At 41.8% G+C, this 27,835-nt stretch overlaps 1 protein-coding gene across 2 annotated transcripts; it reads left to right on the top strand.

Moving 5' to 3' along the window:
- Positions 1 to 373: 373 nt before the first annotated feature.
- Positions 374 to 26,768, top strand: ezrb (ezrin b). Of its 2 annotated transcripts, XM_079291478.1 has the most exons (15): positions 374 to 499; positions 1,105 to 1,237; positions 3,023 to 3,121; positions 8,268 to 8,351; positions 14,211 to 14,306; positions 16,041 to 16,315; positions 16,987 to 17,070; positions 17,164 to 17,310; positions 20,042 to 20,138; positions 20,596 to 20,759; positions 22,633 to 22,763; positions 23,664 to 23,824; positions 25,312 to 25,404; positions 25,530 to 25,769; positions 25,931 to 26,768. In XM_079291478.1, the coding sequence occupies exons 3-15, from the start codon at positions 3,110 to 3,112 to the stop codon at positions 26,093 to 26,095; spliced, it is 1,749 nt and encodes a 582-aa protein (XP_079147604.1). In that variant the 5' UTR covers positions 374 to 499; positions 1,105 to 1,237; positions 3,023 to 3,109; the 3' UTR covers positions 26,096 to 26,768. The 2 variants fall into 2 exon arrangements, with proteins under 2 accessions (XP_079147604.1, XP_079147603.1); XM_079291477.1 differs by lacking the exons at positions 374 to 499; positions 1,105 to 1,237 and having other exon boundaries at positions 3,015 to 3,121.
- Positions 26,769 to 27,835: the final 1,067 nt, after the last annotated feature.

Below are 27,835 nucleotides of genomic sequence, written 5' to 3'. Positions count from 1 at the left end.
ACAAACAAAACAAGGTTATTTAAGTTGACGGCTGTTTTATCATCCTGGTTTTTTTGTCTGTGTACTTCATTTAATAAATTACTAAAATAATAGGCTATATTCTTGTAAAATAACCAACTATCAAGGACATTCACGAACATATTTTCTTTATTTTCAATAGGCTCAAAACGTTTTATTCAAAGGCTTATAATGATGATGGAAGTGGGGACAATGGCCGGTTAAGTAGTACAAAGTCGTAGGCAGGGCTGTCACATCTCTCTGGTTTCGGATTATGATGAGAAGTTGCTCTAACCTCCGCTATATACGGCTCTATTTTAATCCCTCCACCTCATTGGCCAGCTCACCTATGGCGCCACCCCTCTCGCACTGAGCAGCACTCCCTCGGGTCCTCTGCAGGGCGGATGACGAACTCTTCCCCAGTGAACTCCTGTGAAACAGACAAAGTTTGCGAAGTGCTGCATCAGTGCTCAGGACAGGTGACACCTCAGTCTTTACAAAGGTGATACATGAGGGTTCAATGTATTTATCTCGACTCAGGGAGAGTTATTATTCAAGTAATTGTATTGAGTTGAATGTAGTTATCTCGGCTAAACGGACGTACACAAATAAAAACCACGTTTAATCAAACTATTTTTAGCCATCTAGGCCTAGTTAAAAATGCTGGGCAGAATCTGTCAATCAAATGTAAGAGTGTGATTCATACACATAAAATACAGGATGTGATGTGGTTTGATTTATGGAGAACGACATGGACTTTAGGTCTATGTACTTTGCTTTTTAAATATTAGATCTGTCATAGTCTGTCACATATTGTCTGTGAAAATCATAATCTACATTTAAAAAATAAAAGTGTGATCCAAACAATACAATCTTTAGTTAAACTCCAAAATAACAAAGAACACATACATTACATAATAGTAGTCTAATGATGAAGAATGTTATTATTAGTTAAGGATTTGATCCATTATTCATTTTAAGATATAAAATACATTTTGATAAACAGCCTTTATTGATTTAAACTAACTGTACAATATGTTTTCATGATCCCGGATTTAATGTCCCCGGCTGGTTCCCGGACCCGGGATTGAACCCGCGATCCTCCAGCCTACCGGTGACAGAAGCAACAGGATCGCCCCAGTAGGATTGATGAGCGCCATATTGCGCCGGACAGAGGGAGGGGAAATCTGCTGCTGTGGGCTTCGGACAGTCACCTCATCTCTAAACCTCATCGGCTCCGGTAAGACAAACAACTACCTGTCTCTTATACTGCACTAAAGCGAGCTCGGAGCTGTGTGAAAACATACTTTTCACACTTTTTTTCGGCGCATTTTCCACGGCTCTGCACAAAGGAGACAAATCTCACAACAGGTGTCTGTGGGATTAGAGTGAGGATGACTGCAGCAAAGAGGAAGCTCCTGCACAACGGGGGACACCATTGTTGTTATTACAGCCTGGGGCTGAATCTGCAAACAGATTTTCAACGATTTAGTTTTATTGTGAAACATACGTCATCTTTCGTTGCCGATCAAAGAGGTGGAATTTCTCGTTTGCTGAGCTTTAATCGCTCCACTGTCGCTGTCACTGTGGGTGTGTACTCATAACACAGACGTAACCTTCCAGCGGAAATATGCCCTGGGAACAATCACTTTGTTGCAATTTACAACATTATTACAACCTCAACAGGTTATATGCGGCTGGGTCAGTGGCCGTGACCATTGGTGGTAATCTGTGGTGTGTGTCTTTTCCTCTTAAAGCGACTTTATTTCGCAAATGGCCTCCATTACTCTAAATTGTTAGCAACGGAAGGCGTGAAAATAAAAGACCAAAACAAGGCAGGGTGGGGACTATAACTTTTATCATAGAGAGTGGGTGAGGCACGTTGAGGACCGTATTTAACCTCGCTCGTGTGTAAGTGAGTCGACAGTGTCAAGGTAAAATAGAACTGCGGGACTTCCGGTGTCAAATGTCAGAATAAAATAATTTAGAGTAAAGCAGGAAAGTAGAGTAAAGGCTCGGGTTGGAATATACACTATTAAAAGAGATACTGATAAATAAATGATATTTGATGGACAGAATTTGTCATTCTCAGAAGTACTGTGGCCAAACTTTTTCTGTTGATTTGTAGATCAATTGATTAGCCAATCGACCAAAACATATTTTAAAATAAATTTAAAATTTAAAACAATTTAAAAAAACAAACATTTTAGCTTCTCAAATGTCAGAATGTACTGCTTTTCTCTGTAAATAAATGTGAATGTGTAAATTGATTATCTTTACATTTTGGACTGTTGGTTGGACAAGACACAACATTTGAATGTCATCATGGGCTCAGAGAATTTGAGAAGGATATTGTTCAATACATTCAGACATTTTCAAGACTAAATGAGTATTTTATTTGTAGAATATATATTGGACAGTTTAATTCATTAAACATTTTAATAATCGTTAGTTGAAGCCCTAAAGTCATATTTCAATGTAATATCTGTGGGTGTTAGACTGTTGGCCGGACACAATAAGAAATTCAAGACGTCTCTTTGGGCACTGAGTATTTGCGATGAATGTTTTTCACCATTGTCGAACAGTTTATAGTCAAGATGAATAATAGAAAAAGATAATTGAGGTATTACACAATATTGAAAATATAATTGTCCTTTTCACCCATTCGATTAGTTGGTTTTAGGTATCTGACAAACTTCTTTACAGCAATGATATTCAGTTTACAGTTTAAAATTGAAAACATTAAAGTTTAAAATTGAAGATGGGTTTTGCTGTGGTCAAGATTGGGGTCAGAATCTTGGCAGGACTTGTAAAAGTGTTAGGAATACACATGACCAGAAGGGACTCTTATTTTGAAGTTGACCGGGTAGCTTCCGGTGAGATGTTGTCTAGCCTCTGCCAGCTTGCTGGTTCTCTCGGTGATTCATCCTGATGACTGTCGCCCGCAGGAGTGCCGAGCTGCTCTCACAGGTTTAAGTAACGCCGAAGTGGCTGAAACTCGTTTCTCTTCTTTCCGTCTTTGCAGGAGGACACACGGAGCTCAGGTCTCTTCCTTTGGAAACACGATTTTATTTAACAGCTCCTCGCACAGAGCAAGGAAAAGAACAGAAAAATGCCTAAAGCGGTGAGTAGTTCTTTGATTTATGGATACTTTCAGTCACTGATGCTGAGTCTTTAAATCACATCTTCTGAGAGGTCATCGTTCATTTTTCGCTCCAAGTGTGACTTTTTTTGTTGCTCATTTTGAGAAATAAATCTTAAATCCTCTCCTGGGAGTGACAGACGTTAAAAAGTAATGCTATCAGAGTAGTTTTCTTCAACTTCACTGTGACATTAGTCAATTTAATTACATGTATTTAACTTGTCAACTTCTTTTAAAAGGTATGAGCCAGAAACAAAACATTGGGCTTTAAACTACACAAGAATCCATTTGTAGACTTAATCACAGAACAGGGTCATTCCCACTGATCTGACTGTGTAGTTTTGTCTGAGACACCAACAGTATCAGTATCAGTAGGGTCTGTGTTACATCACATATTTAGTTTTAGATGAATACAGGGCTCCCTCTCAGTCTCTTGATGTTATTTTCCAGGCTGAAATTTGGGGGTTTGTGTCCCACCTAAATGTTGGCGTCCCATAGTCCTCTTGGAAAACCAAAATTGTGACTTCCAGTATTTAGGGTATCGACGACTTTACATCATCAAAAAAAGTAACGCAGAAGACAAAAAGAGACGTCATCTGATGAAGCTGCTCTATATTTGAACAGCTTTTGCCCTGAAGTATTCTTGACTCATTTAGCCCCACCCCAGCTGTTACAGCACGTCCCTCCCTCATTCACTGCTTCAACATTTGTCAGCATTCACCGCCTATGTGTGCTGTACCGTGTGATGGAAATGTGTTATGAATGAAACGCATTGTCCTTTTAAAAAACAAAATTATTCTCTGTTTATTATTTAAAAAGTAGAAAAGAAAGTCCTGAAACGGCCGCATCATACAGTTAATACGTTTGATAAGTAACAAAAGTAAAACAGTGTTACATATTATTGTTAATAGGACAGAAATAGAAGCATAAACTGCCGTTTAGACGCCGGGCAGATCAGGACAGCGGCCGGTTGCTGCTGAACAGAGCGGCGTATTGTGATGACAATGACTAAAGCCGCGGTCAGTGTCATCAAGTGTGTTGGTTTGTTTACAATAGGCCTCATGGTTGTCATGAGCATCGCTGTGGAAATGACATCATTACTGTCTGATAGCAGCGGCACACCGAGTCCAGCTGCCCCCAAACAGACGTTTTGGACATTAATGCCGGAACGTTTTTTTTCCCATGATATCAAGAAAGGAACACAAGCCTTGATTTTTATTTTTTTATTTTGTCCTTTTGGTTTACTGACTGTTCAATATGTGGCCCCATGACTGACTCAGCCGTTGCATCATAGCATGAATAATATCAATATAGGAGTCTATTTGCTGCAAAGCCACAGTCAGATGAGTATTATGATACTTTAGGGCTGCAACTAATGACTATTTTTGACTGTTCGATAAATCTGCTGATCATTTCCTCGATTAATCCATTAGTCTTTTGGTCGATACATTGAAAAAAAGAGCCATTTACAATTTCTCCAAGCCCAAGTGATGCCTTCAATTTAGTTGTTTGGACGTCCAATTTACTTTTGTCATACGACAAAGAAAAGCAGCAGACTCCCCCCTTGTGAGAGAGAAGTTATTCAGCATCTGCTTGAAAAACGGCTGAAACAATGAATCGATTGTCAAAATAGTTGAACAGCTGATTAAATAATTGTTGCAGCTCCGGTTTGATTTCCTACCTATCAGTATAACATCATGTTAAACATCATATATAAGTGTAATAGAGATATTAAGTACATACCTTCTAAAACTAGCTGTACTTCTAATGCCATTGTAACTGGTAAAGATTTGGGAAAACTTCATTGCGGGAAAGTCTAAAAGCACATCACCAAGTTTTAACTTTTTAAACGAAAACAAGGTTATGCCAAGTTGAGGAGATTAATGGTGACGTAACTCTTGTCCCTAAAAAGCAACAATCAAAAAGAACAAAGAACAAAAATGGCAATTTGCCTTTCAATTTGATGACAACTGTCACTGAAACCTACAGGCGCTGAGCGATCTCAGCTCAGATACCTGGCATGAAGTCAGACATTCCAACATTGTTTGGAAAAGACAAACTTTATGACAGAGGACCAAGACATGTGACCACATCTCAGGAGTAGTTAAGGCTGCTGTGTCGGTGCTTGTGTGACTCATGTTTCACTTATCTGAGTGACACATCGGCCTTCTCCTCGGCTCTCCCAGAATCCTGTTTCCTTGCGGTCACAGCACAATGACACAAACCTTACAAGGCCTGGCCACCATTAACACGGATGGGTGTTTCCCTTTCATGTCCATTCCCATTGTTAGTATTTGTTCCTTTTTTATTCAATAATTGATAACTCAATCACGCCTGGAACGCCCTCAAGAGCTGATTCACAAATCCAAGAATGTCTACAAGTCCTATAACTGTCCTCCTTTAACGATATGCATGTACGTGATACTGACAGAAGCTGTGAAAATACTATAAATGCACATTAAAGGACACAATGGGCCTGTTAGTAGCCATCGTTTATGGTTATATTACTCCAAAAGGCTCCTGTAAAGCCATGCAGAGGGTTATATGTTAAATGGTCCTCACTGAAGAATGCAGCGTGATCTAGTCACAGTTTAACTACCGAGCTGACGGCCGCCTCACGTCTTTAACGTGACCCGTAGCAGCTCCTCCACCTCCTGCTGGAGAGTGTAGCAGGGACATCCAGGTCATGGCCAGGTGGAACTAGGGCAGGTTGGAACGAGGACATATTTGGCATTCTTGAAGAATGGCTCGATTGATGTCAATCAGTACATGTTTCTGTCGGTGGACTTATTGTTGAATTGATTGTCTCAGCTCCAGCCAAGCTCTGTCTGAAGGTAACTAGGACCTGTTAAACTCATTAACACACACACACACACACACACACACACACACACACACACACACACACACACACACACACACACACACACACTAGAATCCCTTATGAAACGGCAAAATAGTCATCTTTGGTGTTTATACATCTTAAACGAGTTTTTGTTTTGTTTCTACTTTTGTTAACAAAGCCACGCTAGCCCTTTCCAGTCTATAAGCTAATGTGCTGTAGCTACAGTACAGAGAGTATTTATCGTATAGACGGGAGATCTCATCTGACTCTCTACGATAACTACTCTTTTCTTCATGTGACAAAAAGTATTAAAAAGTGAGCATTTCACCACGAAGGAACCAATAAATCCTGAATAAACTCTTGTCATTATGTGGCAAGTCTGATTTGGGAACCGCTGCTCCTGTAGCTGAAGCTCTTGAGTCGGTTATCACGGTTATGACTTGTGAATCGGGGGGATGATACGGTTAATATGAACGCCCGTGCTTTCCTCTGACTGAGGTTGCTCATTGTGGAACTCTGGGTCCTTGCCCGGTATATATTTAGCACATGTGTCATGTTTTCTTTTGCCGCTCTGAATGGCTTCAGTTTATTGTGAGTAACCACTGGAGGACTCACTTTGAGATCAGATATCACTCACTCAGTGGTTTCTGTTGGCCCACGTCTGCTCCACATATTCACATATTCCATTCTCTGCCCGTCAGGGTGTTCTTTCTATAACTGCTGTAAATATAGACCGTGATGTTTGAGAGACGCATCCTAAATCTGTCGGAGCTTGCTGCTATAGCGAATCACAGAATCACGTTTAAACAGATTCAAATGGTCCCCTATTGGAGCCGCTTCTGATCACTTCTTCGTTTAGTTTTTGATATTCTGGCTCCGCTAGGCTGGTGGTGATGATGGCGAGGCACTGCTGGGGCGCTGCAGCTGAAAGGGGATCTTTGTTTTGCCGTGTAAAGTAAATGCAGTGCTTCCCCCTCCTTCCCCTGCTTTTTTAGCTGCGACGTGAAGCTGGTACAAGTTTTTTTTTAAAGTGCATGCACGTATGCTACAAACTCTATGTGGAAAACAGGAGACACAAGGGTGGAAAAAAAATGGGGCATCCTTGAAAATCCACTGTCTAGACGACTGTGTTCTTACAATATCCTGGACGGTTATGCACTTGGCATCCAATGCTGTGATTGGATTCGGCCTCCCTGTTGGATTTAAGCCCGTCAGTTAGTTGCTCGGCCTGTGTAGCCTCCTCGGAATCAGCGAGGCTCTGAATCACTGGACGAGTCACTGCCGGACACCAGACATCCCTTTTCCAGTGGGCGTCATTGAATTTGCTCAGCGCTGCTCACAATGCGCTGCAGATGAAAGATGTCACCGGAGACCTCTGTCAGCACAGGCGTTCTCTCTCTGTCCACCCTGTGTCCACTAACCTTTGTGTCCTTTTCACTGAGCATTAATAAGTTCAGTCAATACTTTTGTGGGTCTTTTCCACAACCCCCGCAAATACCTGAGACATTTGACATTATACCCACAGAGGCGAGAGCCGGTGTGTGCATGACCTCAAAGCAGCTATTGTAAATATTGTGCTTTGTAGCATGGAGCCCTTTGTGTGAATTACAAACGCTATTTGCTGATGACTGATCAAACGTACAATACAGATTATTGTTTCCCTCCATTATGGGTCACAGTTGACGTCAGTGCTCATTATTCCACTCATGCTATTTGTAATCAATCAATCACTGGGGTGGATCCCTGTAAGTGGACATTAAATGATCTGCTCATGAAGCAGGTTTCAGTTCGATGGACCACAGGCTTCTCTGATCGATCATTAACCAGAGAACTGAGAGACGTGCCTTTTTCCTGTGAATGGGAGTGACTGACTGCCTTGTTCCAGCCCTCCTCTCTTCAGTCCAGACATCCTGAACTACATCCACGGTGCCTCCTTTTTTAGCTTGATGACTTATACGGGAAGTAAGCTTTACAAATGGCTTTTCATAGCACTCGTATGTTCCTTTAAAATCAAAAGTTGGCGAATTATCACTGAATATTCCTCCCAAAATACACCTCGAAATTCCCATTCAATCAGTCTGGCTCTGAGAAAGCAGAGATAAACACAGAGCCCCATGTGTTTACTCTGCAAATACACCCCCTACCAAACACACACACACACACACACACACACACACACACAGTCTGTTCTACAGTCTACCACATATAAGCCCTTACCTATGAGAACCTCTCTGTTGCTCCGGTCAGCTTGTTGAACTCCCGTTTCCTCATGTTTTTCCACAGGTCAATGTTCGCGTCACCACCATGGATGCTGAGCTGGAGTTTGCCATCCAGCCCAGCACCACCGGCAAGCAGCTGTTTGACCAGGTACAGTGCAAATCAGTTCTGTGTTGCTTTATATTTCCACTGCTGCTGTTTCTATCATCCTTTTCCAAACTTCTACAACCTTCAACGTCGAACTAACCGAATTGACGTCACGAGCGGAGGTCGGTGTTAGGAAGGGAGAAAGCGTCTGCCCTCGTTATCATCCCTCCAAAGCTCTTTCCCTTCCTCACATCTCGGTCTGACAGGTTATCTACTGCAGACGAGATTACAGGAGCTTTAGGCTTCATGTATCCTTACCTGTCTCTGTCTTGCCGCTGAGCTTCAGGGATAAACGGTTTACTATGGGGGAAAAATTGCAACTTAACATAAGTGAAGAAAGAGGACTTGAGACATTTATTAAACCAACGATTAATAGCATCAGTGAAGGCCACACAGTCTCAGTGGAGAGTAAAAGGTGTGGCCACAATAACGGGAACTATAAATCATGATGTATGGCACCTTTTATTTTAGAAAATCTCACTCACATTTTCCTGTTATATTTGTTTCTTTAGAAAAATAATGTCTTATTCATCGGAAGATAATAACTTTGTTTTACTTTTCTAAATGAAAGACATCATCATTTGCCCTCAAATTGATTGTTGGCGCTTTCATCAGGTGTGTATTGAATGTTGAACAGAGTTAGTTCATTAATGTTTGTCCATGTGGTTATGTAATAAAAGTGTTAATATCTTTTTTCATGACCCCCTGTGGCTCCTGTTACTGGTCACGAGTAATACTGTTAAGCGCAGAACGTTCTTTTAATTTGCTCGTTTCCTCTCGTTGTAAGATTCTATCGTGAGGCTCAGTACCCAAATGTAGATGACATGTCATTAGTGTCAGCTCCTCTGAGGCCGTACGACAGCGCCGGGGGGGAGGAAAGGCATTGTTTTAGCCACTTCCTGTAGAACTCGTTTTTCAATAGCAAGTGTAGCCGACTGCGTGTATTGTGGCTGCATGTCGGAGGTTTTCAGTCATAAAAAACATTTGAATACAGTCATGTGAAGCATACAATCCCTAAAAGGTCAATTATAGAAGCCATATCCATATTTAGAATAACAGCCATATTCAGATATTGATGTGTGATATTGATGTCACTGCTTGGTAATAGCTGGTTTTGACCAAGTCAGCACTTATGACACTTGTGTTTTTTGATAAATAAACCAGTGTGGGCCTCTGATTTAAAGCTCTCACTGTGTCGTTTTGTTATAGAAAGGCATAGCTGAGGCCTTTGACATCTTCCTGTTGTAGGTGTTGGTGAATTCCCCCGCCTACTTGTTAGAATGGCTGTTAGTGGGGTGTGCCACAGATAATCACTCACTCCCTGTGATGGTGTCAGAGTCAGCTCAGTGCACTATTTTAGACACAACTTAGTGATTTGAGCATGCCGTCTACGCAGCTTCACACCTTGTCTAAAGTCTGAGCAGCCGTTCACGGAGCCTAAAGTTGAACTTGACCGACATTTAGTCCGTCAGTAGCCTGATTGTGTTTGAAACGAGTGCTTTGTATTTGTGCCACTCGCATGGTTTTAGACAGGTTTTGTGGAAATGCTGAGTAACGGCAGTGAGCATATTTCCAGGGCGAGTGTGAGGCCTGGTCTGGTCTGGTCTGATCGTCACCGTAGTCCCCGTCACGCTGCTCTTAAAGAGAAACTTCTGCCACTCCCCGACACCCTCGCACAGTTTCACTTCCATATGACAGCTCACTGCTGCTCGTTTCCACTTTGGCGTGAGCCTCCAATTAGAAAAGAATCCCTGCAGTCATGGTTTACAGTAGATTTACTGGTTAGTTACATCTGTCCTCAGTGTGGTTGCCATGATCGGACTCATCCTCCAGATGCCCTCTCCTGCGTTCACAAGCTTTCAGCGTCGGCTCTTGAGAACTGGTTTGGTTAAAAGCAGAGAGAGGGTTGATGTTAAACAGCTGAAATCATGGCAACATGTTAAGACGCTCAACGACGAAGTCGGCTGACAGGTCCCAGGAGCAAAATATGAAACTAGTTCACTTACACACCCAACCCGCACGTCGAGGGCGCATTCAGAAATTGCTGCAAAGCGGTTCCAAATGAAAAGAGGGAACATATACGCATGATGGCTTTTGTTCTGTGCTGCAGTGTTACAGCAGAACTATTCTTAGATATTAAAGTCTTTGGGAAAACTCCCAAGTCCCTTTCCTATTCGGTCACAATGAACGTGTGGTCGGACAGCAATAGACCCGCTGCCACCAAACACACTCCTTCATCCTTTGTGCTGGTCTCTGGTTGGGGGTCTGACTGGGTGTATCCCTCCCTTCCCCTCTCAAGTCTCTGGAGACTCGGCGTTAGCCAGCCCAGAAGATGCAGCGAGTAATGCCGTTTCAGCCCAGCGGCATTCCTCTCTCTCACCAAAGGGCCCGAGCTGTCTGTCAGATCGCTGTAAGGCGAGGCTGAAGGCTGAAGGCATGATACCTGTTCCTGTGTGGCGCTGCACTCTTGCTCCTTCAACCTAAAATGAGTCTAAAGTGGGTGGTGACTACTACTTCTACTACTACTACTTCTACTACTGCTTCTACTTCTACTACTACTACTACTACTTCTACTTCTACTACTACTACTACTTCTACTACTACTACTTCTACTATTGCTTCTACTACTACTTCTACTTCTACTACTACTACTTCTACTATTGCTTCTACTACTACTTCTACTTCTACTACTACTACTTCTACTACTGCTTCTACTTCTACTACTACTACTACTTCTACTACTTCTACTACTACTACTTCTACTTCTACTACTACTACTACTTCTACTACTTCTACTACTTCTACTACTACTACTACTTCTACTACTACTACTACTTCTACTTCTACTACTTCGACCATATTGCAAAAGTTTCACTGAGTTTACAGTTTTTCAAATCATTGCCAGAATGAAGTTTCATACATGTCAATGGATTTATTTTTTTCCACCGATGGATACAATCGCAAAGATAATTTGCAAGCTACTGCCTACTGCCTACTGTTTCCTTTAAAAAAGGTCTCAGAAGTTATTAAGAGTCTTAAATATGTTCTCTAAAGTAAAGTGATAAATAAGATTGTTGAATTGTGCGTGCAGCAGGAGGCTGTTTTAAAACAATAAGCACCAATAAACACAGTTTCTACTGCTAGCTCGTAGCTATGAAGCCCTCTCCTACTCTAAGATTTCTTTAGCTGATTAGTCGTCTTTTATGCTAATTTACAAAAAGTTATAAGCACATCTCTGGTGAACACAAGATTTAAAGTGGTGCTTTAAGCTCTGTCTACTTCTAACTTCCCAACACTAGCTCAAGGCAGATAACACCACATAATCAAAACTACTAGTGAACTTACGAGCCTATAACATTGATCATACTTCAAATTAATATCTGAGGCGTTCAGAGCTCCCGGCCTACATAGAAGCGACCTACCACCTCATTAAAGTCGAGGCAGCCTGCCAAAGCAACTTGCTGCGATGTCAGTTTACTAAACCTGTGTCCCCACATTCAGATTTAATCGTCCTCTAATGAAATGTACTATTTGCGGTATCCTTTGCCAGCAGGTGTTCATAATATATACGGCATGCTATTAAAGCTCGTTAATCTATCTGTCAAATGAAGTACAATGTTTTTCAAATTGTTACCTTCCTGTCTGGTGCAAAGGTTGAACCGAGCTGCTCTACGGTAGCTCATTCCTCCGAGAGAACGGTTCATTTAGGTGTCTGAACGGGAGCCCACTCGGTCGACTCTAAAGCTAAACCAGCATGAAAGGGCTGATTGTTTTCTGAGTTCTTATGAGTTTCATTACAGGTGAGATGCAGCCTCTCTCGTTTCAGGCCAACTTCCAGGGCTTGTTGTTGTTGCACTAAATACAATCCCTCACAAAAGTTCTCTGAGTGAAAGCCAGTTATTTACACTCCTACAGGTCGGCCTGCCCTGCGTCGGCCACCGAAAGATGTCAGTTTGATTTTAATTGTAACCTTGGCTGGAGCTTATCGTTGGGAATGGGCTCGGCCGGAGTGCCAACGTGTTGATTCAAACTTCACACAGGCAACTTAACACCTCACCTGGTGACTGGGTGGGGAATTTGACAGTGATGAATTAAAAAAAAGGGTCCCGGCACCGAGTTTGTCATCACATCACACACACAAAAACGTTCTACGCGTGCTGTTGGGAAATTGCTCTGCCACTCTGAAGGCCATAAAAAGGCCTTTTTGTTTTTCTCCCCCTCAGAAGCCCGGTGGAAAATAGTAACTCCTTCCGCAGCACAAGTGATTCTTCCAGAACTATAACTGGTTTTTCACTTTTTGCCTCAGCTGCACAAAAAAGAAAATCTTTGCTGTTTGCAAATTGCTAATCCGAAAACATTCCTCCGTGTGTTTCCGGTGCGGTTTGAAAAATAAAACCAGGCTCATAATCTGCCTTTTTAGACGCTAATAATGAGGAGTTTCGTCTGCTCCAGTTTTGCCAGAAAGTAACAGCAGACTCGCTCCGGCCGGCTCAGTCGGTTCCTTGAGTCAGAGACAGGATGTTGGTCATGCAGCACGCCCTCGTTATACAATATCACTCCTCCTCACCGGTCAAACAATAGGACCACTTTGTGAAATGTGTGCTGTGGCGTATTGCGACAGCCAGAGAGATGCGAGCAAAGTGGTTCTTCAAGTCCAGAAAGCACTCTCAATGTAGCGTTTAGTGTCGTGGATAAATCTCACCGTTGTTAGGAATTACCCAGAATAAAACGTTGTGGTTTTAATTTGGTTGTAAATAATATGTTGCCTCACTAGATTAGCCTAATGTAGCGTTTGATATTGCATCAAAAGACTCATTGTTGGTTCCAGTTAGAGCTGAAGTGATAAATCGATTTGCCGATTAGCAGAAAATTGATCTGCACTATTTAAATTAATTCATTTTTTAATTCCAGCTTGACAGTTGTCAGGATTTACTCACTTTCTCTGTCTTATAAAACAGAAAACCAGTACTACAACAAAAACATGTTGTGTTTTAGAGTTTACTTTTATTTTTCCTGGCAGTAGTTGACTGTATCGCTGCCGTAAGCCAAGTCCATACTCAGGCCTGGGAATGTGTAATGCTATGAGGGTTGTTCAGCAGATTAGGCGGGTACCTGAGTATGTCCCCTTAAGGTTAGATTCCTCAGGGCTCGCCAGCGTCCGTGAAGCCTTCAAAGGCCCTTTCATAACTCCTCGCTGGGCCGGAAAAGAAACCGTCAGTGATTCATTAACATTTATTGGAAAAATGACCACATTGATTTCTGAGGTGCGGGTACATCACCTTCGTAAAGAGTCGTTTGAGAAGTCTTTAGAGTAAGGTTATCTTAAATCTGGTAAGAATGTAGTGAAATACCTGCATCGCCTTTCTTAGTTGATAATCGTAAATTAGAACTCTGTTTCTATTGCAAGTCTCTTGCCCTCAATCTGTGAAGAAGGAGATGGGAAATGATATTACCTGGAATATGTGTATTGCCTTTTTAAATGTGTCTTTGTATCCAGGTGACTCACACGAAGGCTTTTCCATGTGTGGGTTTTAAAGACCAAATGATTCGTTGATTGACAGAAAAATAATCAACTACTTTGATAAAAATGTTTTAAAAAGTGCTTGAATTTCTCAAGTTGCAGCTTATAAGGATTTACTGCAACTCTTATATATATGTCATATATCATATTAAACTGAGGTAAAACAAGACATTTGAAGACGCCACCTCGGCCTTTGGGAAGTTGTGGTCGGCACTATGTTATTTACATTTTATACGCTACGCGATTAATGGATTCATCACCAAAAAAGATTAATTTATAGTGAACATAATCATTTGTTGCTACGATATTTTAAGACTTTGTCATTCCTTTTCTCTGTGCAGGTGGTGAAAACCGTTGGCATACGTGAAGTCTGGTACTTTGGACTTCAGTACATGGATGGCAAAGGTTACTACACTTGGCTAAAACTGGACAAAAAGGTAAGATCCTCATATTATGTCTCATAATAATCCTATTTTCAGATACTTGAATTATTAAGATTTAGGTTATTAGGGTTGGAGGAACAACATTTACACAGTCTTAAGATTATAATTGTGAATTCTAAGAATTAGACCACACTATGTTCTTTATATTGTCATGCCAGTTATTTCACAATATAAGTTGTATAATTTCATACATACATACAGAGTCGCATACATCATGTCCCTCTCTCATATTGTATAAACAATAGAGAATGCATTCTTTCTTTGAGCTCCAGTGTTTACTCTTCAGTCAATCAGTAGCCACCGTATTATACTATATATATTCACAATGGCTCCACTAACCGACATGGCAGCTTATTTTGTCTGCTTCCTTTCTTCTTGTGGGTCAGACCACCGCACGAGATCAGCTGAAGGTGGATTATTTGCCAGGAGCGTGAACTCTTTGTGAACCAGAACTGCTTTGGTTCCTCTCTGTCGTCCCTGAGCAAACGCAGGTTACTGTACCTTCACGAACCGTTTCTCCTGAGCTGCTCACAATCTAACTCGCTAAATTTGTTCTGCAAAAAGCAAATCAACCAAAGGAACCAAGTCATGGCAGAACTCCAGATGTTTGAGCTTGTTTTTGTATCTCAGTTTCGATATTATTTACCAACCCCTGCAGGCTTTTAGTAGACCAGTTAGTTCTGCCTCTTGGAGAAAAGCGTAGCTGATTTTACTTACTTCACTTAACTGATCTAGGGAAACTTCAAAAGCTGCCTATTTGCAATTGATAATCACAAAGAAGGGTCACTGAGAGCGAGAGAGGGTTACGCTGGCCTCAGTCAGCTGTGTGCTAATGCTGCAGCTCATCGGCACAATGCCTCGCTGAGACTGGAATATTCCCGGCCCCCATTCTCTCCATCAAGACCGCTTGGTTCCTGTTTTGAAATTAGAGGAAGAGGCAAAGTGTGTAAACAGGTTCTGTAGCTTGGAGTCATTCAAGTGTATTTCCACTACGTGACAGGGGTAGACCCCCTTTTCTGTAAGGACAGAAACTGCGGAACTGTAAGCTGTTTCCTGATCTATGACACATTAACGCACGCTGCTTATAGATGTTGCTGATTTTGATTATTTTGTAGTAAACAACAGTTTACAGGTTTGAAAAAAGACATGATTTATACGATTAAAACTGATTTTTAAACCATCATGATTCCCAGACGATCACATCCTGGCTCTCAAAGTCTTGATATTTACCCATGTTCGACTTGATAATACTCAACTTACAAGTACAATCACAACCCAGCTTTTACAGCTGGTTGTTTTTCTTGCCAAGAGTTTGATGAGAAGATTGATGCCGATGTCACGTCTGTGTGACGGACAGCTGGCCTCGCTCTGTCTAAGAGGACCAGCTGCAGAGCAACAAGCGGAAACTCAGGGAGAGTCGAGTCGACGCTGCCGGCAGCAAACATCCCCCCTGTACACAACCCCCCCCCCCAAGTTATAACGTGATAATTGGTGAGCTTTAGAGGGACTGGAAGGGGGATTTAGTTAGATCTCGACAGAGCCATGCTACCAGTTTCCAGTCTTTATTCTGAGCTAAGCTTCATATTTACCGTACAAACAAGAAAGTGGCGTCAATCTTCTCATCGAATCATCAGCAAGAAACTATTTTGCCTACTTTGCAAAATGTCCGACCACTCCTTCAATGCTCACACGATACTGTATGTTAACTATGTTGTATTTCTTCTCCAGGTGTCGTCCCAGGACGTCAAGAAGGAGAACCCGCTGCAGTTCAAGTTCCGGGCCAAGTTCTTCCCAGAGGATGTGTCTGAGGAGCTGATCCAGGACGTCACCCAGAAGCTTTTCTTCCTGCAGGTGAAGGAGGGCATCCTGAGCGACGAGGTTTACTGTCCACCGGAGACAGCCGTGCTGCTCGCCTCCTACTCTGTTCAGGCCAAGTTTGCCGACTACAACAAAGAAGCCCACAAGCCTGGATACCTGCTGTCCGAACGCCTGCTGCCACACAGGTGAGAGAGGCCAGTAGCTTCAGAACAGGGAATCAAGCTTGAGATCGAAACGCCAGTTATGTAGTGATACACTTGACTTATTCGAGGAAGAAGGAACTAAAAAAACCTTAAAACAGTCACCATCTTCCCCCCCTCCCCGCTGGAAGCCAAAATCACAATCATTGCCCTTTATGCCGCTTTGGCATGTAGGGCAGCAACACAAAACAACAAACAAGCAGATTAAGTTTTGTGAGTCAAAGACGATTATCAGTCTAAAACATTTGAATCATTTGTGTGGGTGTTTGTGTTCCATCGTTTTCCTTCCTGTTAATAAGTTTACCTTTCAAGGCATGCACACCTAAATACACATGCTGAAATGTAAGACGTCAGAGTGTCTCGTTGGTTGCACCAGAGTTCAAGAGTTTTAGATCAAAGGCTACAAAGATGTGCGTGGGTGTGTCAGTGACTGGTGACAAGAATCTACAATTGTATCGGCTCTCAGGAACATGCAGTGATTTTGAAGTATAAAAAATAAAAACTAGCAGCCCAAATATGCCGTCAAGTACATGATGATGGACTTTATAACGCAGCACATGATGTTATTTATCAAAGATATCCGATCGTCTTGTCCGTTAGTGGTCTCTGTGTGTTTGTGGCTGATCTTTTGCGGCTTTCTTCTCTCTTTTCTGCAGAGTTCAGGAGCAGCACAAGTTATCCAGAGAGCAGTGGGAGGAGAGGATTCAGGTGTGGCACGAGGAGCACCATGGGATGTTGAAGTGAGTGTGCGGTTTTTGATATAATCTCATTCAGTGAGTTAATAAGAATCCATGAATGAACAGCTTCCTGTTGTCCTCTGGTGATTCCTGCAGGGAGGACGCTATAATGGAGTACCTGAAGATCGGCCAAGACCTGGAAATGTACGGAGTGAACTACTTTGACATCAAGAACAAGAAGGGAACAGAGCTGTGGCTGGGAGTGGATGCCCTGGGACTCAACATTTATGAGAAGGAAGACAAGTAAGCACTGTATTTTGAAAGCCCTGCTGTTAGTGTCTGTGTCTGCCTGCTGCTGCAGAAGCTGCAGCTCTGTGAGACGGAGGTTAAACTGGCTGGGCCAGGTCCGTATCTGTACTTAATCACTATTCCTGTTTCTCTGCAGACAGTATGACAGGAATAAGAAGGAAGTATCTCCAAATATAAATATATATATGTAAAAATATATACTTCATTTGTTCACACCTCTTTGTGTGCCATTTATAATCACGATGATTTATAGGAAGTCCTTTCTTACATTTACAGACCTTATCTTATTTATTTATTGTTATGTATTTATTTAATTTCCCCTTGACTTTTTGGGCTGACTCCAACCTCAGACTTGTCCAGGTGCATGTCTGTAGTTTATCACCACCCCTCTCTGTTTACCCACAGACGGTAAGATAGAGAACAGTAAATATTCCTCTGTTGAATTTGTTTGTTTTGGTGACTCTTTGTGTGGCACTGTGCTTCAAGGGAAACCTTCTTTTTGTGATCTGTCAAAGGGTGTTGCCAGACTCTGGTTTATAGGGAAAGACAGTTTCGGAGGTAATCACCCTCTATTTGGTGAAATGAGTCCTGAGCTCTCCTGTGTGCTGGTGGCCTTGTCTGTGGGGTCACTGGAGTGAAGTGTGTTAAAGGAGCACTTCATGCCAGGTGCCTTTCAGTCACTGTGCTGGAAATCACTCTGCTCTGGCTGAGAGGTTGTTTTTTTGTAGCTTTTTCCCATATTAAACTGTCTGCACTGTGTCAACTTTCATGCCAGCGCCTATTGAAAGCAGTCTGGTCTACTTGGTGTGCCCTAGTGGAAGAAATGAACAGAGACAGTTGGTGACGCGGTAATGACAAAGTTTAGCAAGTCAGGTCTCTAATTGAACCTTTACCGGCTAATTCTTTGTCTTGTATCAGCTGAAGAAGTCTAAATGATTTCATTACTGTAACTGCTTTTGTGTTAAAGTTCATCCAGTCTCTCATTTAGATACTAATTGTGTCTTAACTGTGGTTAAGAAGCGCATTGTTAAAGACTGCCCCGGGTCCTTGTGTCCCTGTGGGAGTCTGTCTCTTTATGTGCTTCCTGGGATCAGCAAAGAAATGCCTCTCCTCCACGGTGCCCTCTGCTGCAACCATGGCTACGCCGACTGGTTTTTCAAGCTGTGCGGCACTTAAGAATGTGAGGCTAACCTACAACAGTGTCTCTCCAATGAGGGCAGCCGGCCCACAATGCAGCAGCGCAGCCGAGGCTTTGCTCAGGCACAGTCTGGTGCCGGTTTAACTGCTTAGGCTCTCCTGCTCTACGAACCACAGCGCTGCTCATTTTTTTTACAGGACGGCGTCTTGTGGAGGTTTTCCTTGATTCAAGGCAACCGTCCTCCTTAAACATACACAAACACAGTTTATTCTCAGTTTTATTCATGTTTTTTTTTTACACACTATTTTGATTATCGATTAATATTTAGTTTTTGTAGCTAAAATGGAAAACATTCATAGATTTTAGCTTCTCTGAGAGGATTGGCTGTTTTTTATGTCTTGTGTGACAACTGAATATATGTTTTTTTGACAAAACTTTTAAAATTACAATTCTTTCCTTCCCTACATCACTGCAAACTGCAACATTTTATAAACCCCATCACTACAACATTAATTTCTAAATAACTCAATTGAAATATTCAATCGCTGAGATAACTTCCACATTGTTCTCTCAATTCCATGAGCATGTGTCAGGGTCAGTAATTGAGAGAAATTCCTGTTCAGGCAGTGCGGTTTCACAACAGAGTTTCGCTATGAAGTGGAAGGCTGCCTTCCTAGATTACAACACTATCGGCTTGTCAATGTTTACTGTGCTACTTTGTATTGTGCTGAATACGATTGGCATCCGTTCAGGTTGTCTGGCACAATAGAACGCAAGGCCACACCCCAGATTCATCCCCTATACTCCAACACTGGACACAGAAATCCAGCCTGAGAGTTTTATCAAACACCACACTGTGAAGGATTTGTCTGAAATTGTCGAATATTTAACAATATGTGTTGGTATAATAAATAAAGCTAACTAATTATTATTTTCATTATCGATTTAATATATTTTTTTTATTTTTTATTATGTGCTTGTTTTGACCGGCAAACGGTTCAAAACCCAAAGATATTCAATTTGTTGTCATATATGAAAAAGAAATGCAGCAAATAATCTCATTTAGAATCCAAAGTATGAATCTATTTTTTTTTGCATTAGAAAGAGTTCGATATTTTGTAACATTTGCAATATTTGTCAACCGGAAAAAAATTTGCCTTACAAATACACCAAAGCTTTTAGCCTCAGAGTGATAGGATCAGCCTTTATTTATATGATGCGTCTTGATAATACAGAGGACGTAGCAGCACACAGCCTCTTCATATACATACAATATATCTGTATCCATGTACAATTAAACTGTAATTATCATTCAATCATACAAAGATCCATATACACCAGAACATAAACTAGGAGTATTGCACCGATGCCCTACACCGAGATAGTGGACCCCCCCCCCCACCCCCCAAAGTGAAAATCTTAATTGTGCCATTGCAAATAATGTCAGTTTTCTGTTTTTGTTGTTAGTCAGAATAGATCAAAAGGAAACTACATGGGTTGTGCCAGTTTACATCATACTTGCATTGTGGCCATGCAGCACTTCAGGCTCGCAGTATAACGTTGGTGTACATGTGGTCACTTCCTCAGATTGACCCCAAAGATTGGCTTCCCCTGGAGTGAGATCAGAAACATTTCCTTCAACGATAAGAAGTTCATCATCAAACCCATTGACAAAAAATCTCCGGTGAGTAATACTTTTAACACCCGAAAATACTTCCCTGAAAAGTCTCCTTTACAATCACCTCCAGTTTAAGAATTCTTGTTTCTCTTTAGATAAAATGAAGCTTTCAGCCTATTAAGTAAACTTAAGCTCTCTGCTTACTTCTTACCATTGGCATCATGTTTCTCTGCAGCGGAGAGAAAAAACATCAAGACATATCCTCAGTCTGATCTAGCATACAGAATAGCCAGGCCTGCTTTTCAGGCAAAGCTATTAGTGAAGGATTCCAAGCACTCACAAAATAAAGTTATAAACCTTATCTTTGTAGCAGTGATCTGTATTCAAAGTGTCCCTGCATCTGCTCGGAGTCCTTTTCATCAGTAAAGCACAATAAACAGGCAGCTAAACACTTTGTTCTGCCTGGTGTTGGTTCACTTTTCCTCTCTTTTCTTATTCCTCCCGTCTGTTTCTTCTTCTGCAGGACTTTGTGTTCTATGCAGCAAGACTGAGGATAAATAAGCGCATCCTGCAGCTGTGCATGGGCAACCACGAGCTGTACATGCGTCGCCGCAAGCCGGACACGATCGAGGTGCAGCAGATGAAGGCCCAGGCCCGAGAGGAGAAGCAACAGAAACAGATGGAGAAGTACGCAGATATATGTAGCATATGTAGATGTTGTTAAACTTCTTCCAAAATCAACTTTGATAAAAGTAAAACTATCCCAAACACTATTCAAAATATCAAAACTACTATTCAAAAGCTTCTTTTAGGTTATGACTTTAGCCACTTTCTATTTTCTTTGGCGAAAACGTTTGAATCTATTTGACAATGAATGAGCAGTAATTCAGGAATATTGTTTATCGAATTTCAGCTTATATTCTATATATTCTATATATTCTTATTCTACAAATACCCGTTGTCAAATGAATGATTCTGAGACAACTAACAGTGCAAAGTGCAAACATTTATCATATTGTAATATTGAATTGATCTTTATTACGTAAAAGGTACGCGTGTGTGTGTGTGTGTGTGTGTGTGTGTGTGTGTGTGTGTGTGTATATGTATGTTTATAGATATTTAAATGTGACAATGTGGTAAGGCTGCAAGAATTCAAGGCTGAATCTACAATTATGTTCATTATTGATTAATTTTCCAATTGTTTTCTTGATTCTTCTATTCATCGTTTGGGTTATAAAAAGTCAGATAATAGTGATGAACTGTCTGTCAGGCTTTCCCACAGCCCAATGTGACGTCTTGTTCTGTCCAAACAACAGTTCAAACACAAATATATTCAGTCTATAGTCATATAAAACAGAAAAAGAGATGGTCCTCTTACCAGCTTTACCAATTCAGTATGGGAAATGTGCTTCCTGTATTGGCTGAACTAAAGGTGGATGTATGTTGACCCTGGTCTCGGCTACAGCTGTCGGCACGCTGTCTGTCCCGTCCAGCTGTTCAAACACGGTGATGTAACGCCGGGAGAAAACACAGTAAATACCAGTGGGTGAACTATTAGGTCACCGGCAGGCTGAGTTAGGGTTCACACACAGTATGACCGAGGCTGGGCTGATGTCCAAACACAGTTACTAGATGGTTACTAGTCTCTTAATTGATTTCAACATAATGAAACCCTCAGGGAGATGTCAGGTTGTTAGTACAGCAAAGTTATTGAGTGATTAATAATAAAGCTGGAGTACAAATAGGACAATGAGGCAAATCTGGCCCTCCAACAGAAATATTTTGCCCCCTGATTAAAGTTTTTCCTTTCATAGTTTACATTTAAACGTTTAAAAAATGATAAATCCAGTGTAGATATCAATATACGTACAAGGCTAATTGAACAGCACAATAAAATGATTAATTGCTGTTATAAGTCAACTATGGGAAAGCTGCTAGTATTTCTAACCCTAACCCTCACATTGTATTATCTTTTGGTTTGATGTCTAAATGACGAAACAAATAATTGGAAACATAAATGACAAATTTATCAAGAATGAGAATATTCGTCAATTGCCGCTCTCGACAAAATTCGCACCAGAATCCGGCCAGTCGCTTTCTTTCTACTTTTCTCTCCGAGTGAATTGAAGATCCGTGAAGTTTGTTTTTTTCCCCTATTTTCTGACATCATATAGATCAAACCATGAGTCATTTAACTGATTATTTCAACAGTTAAAAGCCTTTAAAGAGTCTCTGTTATTGATGAATGCATTAACATCTTGCTTATTTAAGCCTTTTCAAGGCCTCACCTGCAAATGGTCATCGTGTGGGATGAATTATATTTACATGTTTATTGTACTGCATGTGACCGTGATGGATGAATGAGATTTCTTTATGTAACAGTTGTAATAAGAATGGAACAGCTTGTGCCATCGTGGTGAATCTAGGCTTGTGTGTGTGTGTGTGTGTGTGTGTGTGTGTGTGTGTGTGTGTGTGTGGGGGGGGGCTCACTGACTGTTGTTTGTCAGCCGTGACTATGCATCAACCATGTCAGCTCACGACGGCTGTGTCTTATCTTCAGGGCCCAGCTGGAGAAAGAGAAGAAGAAGAGAGAGGTCATCGAGAGAGAGAAGGACCAGATGGAGCGAGAGAAGCAGGATCTGATGATGAGGCTCTACCAGTTTGAGGAGAAGACCAAGAAGGCGGAGAAAGGTGAGGGGGGCGGGGCCCATTCATCACTTCACCCTTCAGAATAGAAAGCGTGTGTGAAAATAGTTAGAATGTGTGTTCATGCGGGCAGGTGAATGCGAGGCTAACAGGCTAACGTGGAAGACGAATGCTCAGCCGAATCAATCAAGCGTCTGTTATTTGCTTCAGCAGTGATGTCGTCTGTGTGTACAGTATGATACCTGATGGTTAGTAACTTTCTCAACTTTGTGTTTTGATTGTATTTTGATTATATATTGTCCAAACCAGAAAAAAAGCATTTGTGTTTTTACTTCGAGTTTTACCTGTTTCTGCTGGTGGCAGTCTCGTCTGCTCATAAATTAGTGCCGAATGATTTGCAGTGTTTGTTTTGAAATATTTAGAATTCCAGCTGATTGTGGTTCCACAGCCTGAGTAGTAACAGAAAGTCGCGTATGAATAGACTGTCGTCTCTGTATCTTCTGTTCGCTACAGTATCTCCATTTTAAGACTGGGAATGCCTCTCAGTAGAAGGATGAAATTTGGCATATTGACTTTTTTATTTGCGTTTTGCACATTATGATTTTACTTCATCTGTGTTTAGACTTTAGAAACACTCTTACTGACACATTACTGCATCCATGGCGGAAACGGTAATGTGTGCTATGACCCACAATGCTCAGATGTTTTCGGTATCATTTAGCCTCTTGGGGAAACTTGGGATCTGTGAAGATTTACGAACAATGGAATAGAAACCTGGCTTGCTTATAGTGAAACACCGAACGACGTTAGAAAAAGAGCCCAGGGCGTCGTGGTTCTTGTTTTAAAAGAATTGTAGTTTGAGTATCTCACGAACTCGCTTTCCTTGAAGTGCTAGTACTGTAGCTGTGAGCTTTGTCTCATATCTCTTCCGTTTGTTCATGGTAGATCTGGAGGACCAGGTCCAGAGAGCCATGATGCTGGAGGAGGAGCGACGGAGAGCCGAGGAGGAGGCGGCTCGTCTGGAGACCGAGCGCCAGGCTGCTCTGCTGGCTAAAGAGGAGCTTGCCCGCCTTGCTGAGGACCAGCAGAAGAGTCAGGAGCAGCTGGTCAGTATTTTAGACAAATGTGTGCAATTCTTTTGAGTCTCTACGGCCATACGTATAGCTTGTTGCACAACCGTTTAAGAAAAAGAGCTGTGTGGTTGTTTTCTCTTTTAATGAGGAGATATGCCTCACATGTCCATCAACAAAATCTTGAAATCGGATAAATTAAAATAAATCTTCCTATATTCGGCTGGTACTTTGTCCAGGTCTGTACCAGGCACATTGCAGGGTGGTGTATTCAGCAGTGCCTGCCTACTGTGGCTCCAGACAAAACCACTTTGTAGCGTCCGGCTGGACCACACCCCGTTACTTCAGACTCACCGCCCCCTCACCCCCCAAGCCGCTGGTCTGTGGACCACCCACAGGACTGTGTGCTCCCGTTTTCACTTGAACAGCCTGGACAGTAAAGCTGTGGGTCCTTCTCCACGTTCACAGTTGTATTGCAGCACAGACACCTGCTGCAACGCCCTTTATACTTAAACCCTAATAAGACGCTTGCGCAATGGATTAAGTCGGAAAAAGAATTGCGTTTGACAGCATGCAACTTCACTCGAGTTTTCCAGTTGAACACCTTCAATTTCACGGCCAAGTGCTCCGCTGCAGGCTGGAATCTGTTCAGTGCTTTACAATTAAGGTGTGTTGTTTCATACTGAGCCTCCAGTTAGTTCAGTCTGGTGAAAGACAAAGCGTTCACATTGTTGCGGTGGTCACAAGGAAGGAGGAATGTACCACGACACCTGCAGAGTCGTGTTACATTTTAGCAGGCAGCTCTGCTCAAAGGTTTCTGCTTTTACACTGTTGAGTTCCCTCTTTATGATGGTACTGAGAGCTCGAAATGCTTTTGAAGTTAAGGTGATTGCGCGATCATATTTCAAGTTGTCAAAACGTTTAGTGATAAGTGTCATTTTTTTATGTTTTTAATCAAGACACTGCTAATTGTTGTGGACTTTTGTTGTGGATTTTTAGCTCAGCTAATAAATGTTGTTTTCACCGTTTTACATGTAGCCGTTAAAATGAAATCTCTGTAAATCACAGTCTTGAATGACCCAAATCTCTTTGAAGATGACGGTAATCTTTAGGAAATGTTTTTTTTTTGCTTGTTTCCAGTAATTTAGAGCGGTAATAGGACTTGATGCTTGTTTTAAGAAGTTAAAAAGATGTTTAAAAATGTGTTTTTTGCGCTTGGCTGAGTTGAAAAAAACGCATAACGGCAGTAGATGGAGACGCGCATTCATTTTCAATTGCATAAAGACATTACATGAAGACCAGTGCTCTCTCTTTGTGCAATTTGATCATTATCTAAAATTACATATTATGAGCTTTTCTTTTATCTGCTTGCTTTTCTTTCTTTTTGCAGTACTGAGGTCTCTATTGCAAAAGAGATCTTGATCTCAATGACACTACCTGATTTTAAATAGAGATGACATCTCTCTATCCACGTATTAAGCCTTGACTCTTGGATAAGTGTGTCTGCTGTTGTTTTGTATCAGGCTGCGGATCTGGCAGAGCACACGGCCAAGATCAGCCTGCTGGAGGAGGCCAAGAGACGCAAGGAGGAGGAGGCCGACTCATGGCAGCTCAGGGTGAGAGCTTAAACTGAGGGTAACCTGCAGCGTACGATACACTGAAGCGCATTAGCAGCAGGCAAGGACAGTACATTATACAAGGCCTGGAATTAGATGTGTTCAGACTCTTTTCTTCTCTCCAGGCCATGGAGGCCCAGGACGATCTGATAAAGACCAAGGAGGAGCTGCACATGGTGATGACGGCGCCCCCCCCGCCTCCACCTCCCCCCATGTACGAACCCCTGGACGACAACAGCGACAGCGAAGAGAACGCCAGCACAAACAGCGCCGAGCTGCAGACCGAAGGCATCAGTGACCACCGCTACGAGGAGGACCGCCAGACCGAGGCCGAGAAGAACGAGCGCGTCCAGAAACAGCTGAAGGTGAGGACAGCGCGATCCGTAGAGATAACGACCATTCACAATGTCCAATGCCTGATTTTTTTTTATTTTTTTTTTTTATGCTAGAATTGTATTACCGTAGTAGTTGGGTTTGTTTTGAGGTTTCATCTCATGCCTCCTCTCCTTTTCTGCCCCCCCAACAGGCCCTGACCTCAGAGCTGGCTCATGCACGTGATGACTCCAAGAACACCCAGAATGACCTCCTTCACAGTGAGAACGTCCGGGCCGGCCGAGACAAATACAAGACCCTGCGACAGATCAGGCAGGGCAACACCAAGCAGAGGATCGATGAGTTTGAGTCCTTGTAAAAATTTTTAAAAAAAGCCCCTCACCCTTTCTGAATGGTCACTACATCTCGGCCGTCACACATGGACACACACACAAACGCGCTTTAACTCATGTATAACACACATCAGTTGCAGACTAAACCGGAACAGTGTAAGCATCACCCACAGAGAGACACTCCTGTTTTGAGCGTGCAGATCCGCAGTAAATCCCTCGAAGAAAACTTAGTGCCAAAACCTTTCTCTTCTTAGTGTTTCAGATCTTATTTGTGTATTTGATTGTGTGTCATTTGATCAAATTCAGACCAAATCATTATTGTTTTTATCCAGAGGTGTGATGAAGTAGTGGGACTAGCCTAATTTTGTTATTATTACATGACGTGCACATATGATATGTAATCAAAGCCTCGCTTCTTTTTGATGTCTGTCATTCGTCGTGTGGGAAGAAAAGGACAGTTTGTCGTTCATAGCGACCACTCAGAAAGGGGGAAAACAGTGTAAACAGGAAAATGTTTGTTTCTTTTTTGTTTTACATTATATTTGAACACTTCCATTTATGTTTAATATTGCCATACAGTAGTTTAAAATCATCCCTGGTTTGATATTTATGCTGTATATGGGACATTGAAATGGGGTATTTCATCTTGGTTTGTATATTTTTGCTATCTACTCATGATAATAAAAACATTTAATATGTTTCAAAGATTTTATATATTCACCCAAATAATAGCTGTCTTAGGTTCTACACCTTTTCCTTTAGATCGCTAAATTAAAGAGATTCAACTGTAAATTATAATTTTTTACTTTAGGAAATCTCCAGCTGCATGTCATTAAATCAGTTAAAAGGAGATTGTTATGAATCTAGGTACTTTTGATTAACCTTTTGGTTTTTTTGCAATGCAGTTCACAGCATGCTGAGGATTGTCTTTATCCTCAAAATCACTGTGTCGACTGGGACACTTGGGTTTGGTATATTTTATTTCTCTGTGTCATGTCGCTGTTGAGTGAGAGATGGGCATGTGCTGTGTGCTTTTAGCCTTCTAAGTGGACTTTCTCTCTGGCTGTTCCTCTGCAGGAATCAGTGCCAGACAGTTTGTTTTCACTACGTAGCCAAGGTGATAAGTTACTAAATATATGGAAGCCTTTAGTTCAGGGGTGTCCAACTCATTTTAGTTCATGGGCTACATGCAGCACACTTTGATCTCCAGTGGGCTGCACCAGTAAAACCCTTGCATAATATCCTACAAATCACAATATCTCCAAATTTCTCTTCTTTTTTTTTTTGTGTAAAAAAGTATGTTGTGAAAACGTCCCCTATTATTGAGAAATCCATTCACAAAACCGCCTGAGATGTCTCACTGATACCTGAGCTATGACTAAAAGACTGACTGCTGTTTCCTGAAAACTGCCAACAATTCATACATCTTCTCTGTTCTCAGTTGTCCTGGCAAGTTCTTGTATTTTTCTTTTCAAAGTCATACTGTGGGTCAGATTGGACCCTTTGGAAGGCTGGTTCTGGCCCCCATGCTGTATGTTTGACACCCCTGCTTTAGTTCTTTTAGTGTTACACCTAACGGGGGGTTTGAGGTTTGAACGTTGCAAAGAGCTTTTATTTTGCAGCTTGGTCACAATGGACCCTGACAGAACCACACCAACATCTCACTCTCCTCCCTCTGGACATGGACTGGAGTAGCATCTACTGACACTGTAATGGAAGCACTCGGCTCTGCTGGCCTTTGTATATGAACAGGATTTTATAATGAG

This window comes from Melanostigma gelatinosum (assembly GCF_949748355.1).
Source record: "Melanostigma gelatinosum genome assembly, chromosome: 19".
NCBI lineage: Eukaryota > Metazoa > Chordata > Actinopteri > Perciformes > Zoarcidae > Melanostigma > Melanostigma gelatinosum.
The sequence above is the reverse complement of the archived record's forward strand: the minus strand, read 5'-3'. Positions and strand labels throughout refer to the sequence as shown.

Excerpts from the sequence above, each read along its gene's own strand:
- ezrb (XM_079291478.1), top strand. Across the intron at positions 17,071-17,163 it reads GAGCACCATGGGATGTTGAA|GGAGGACGCTATAATGGAGT; the intron begins GTGAGTGTGCGG and ends TGATTCCTGCAG. Across the intron at positions 20,760-22,632 it reads CAACAGAAACAGATGGAGAA|GGCCCAGCTGGAGAAAGAGA; the intron begins GTACGCAGATAT and ends TCTTATCTTCAG.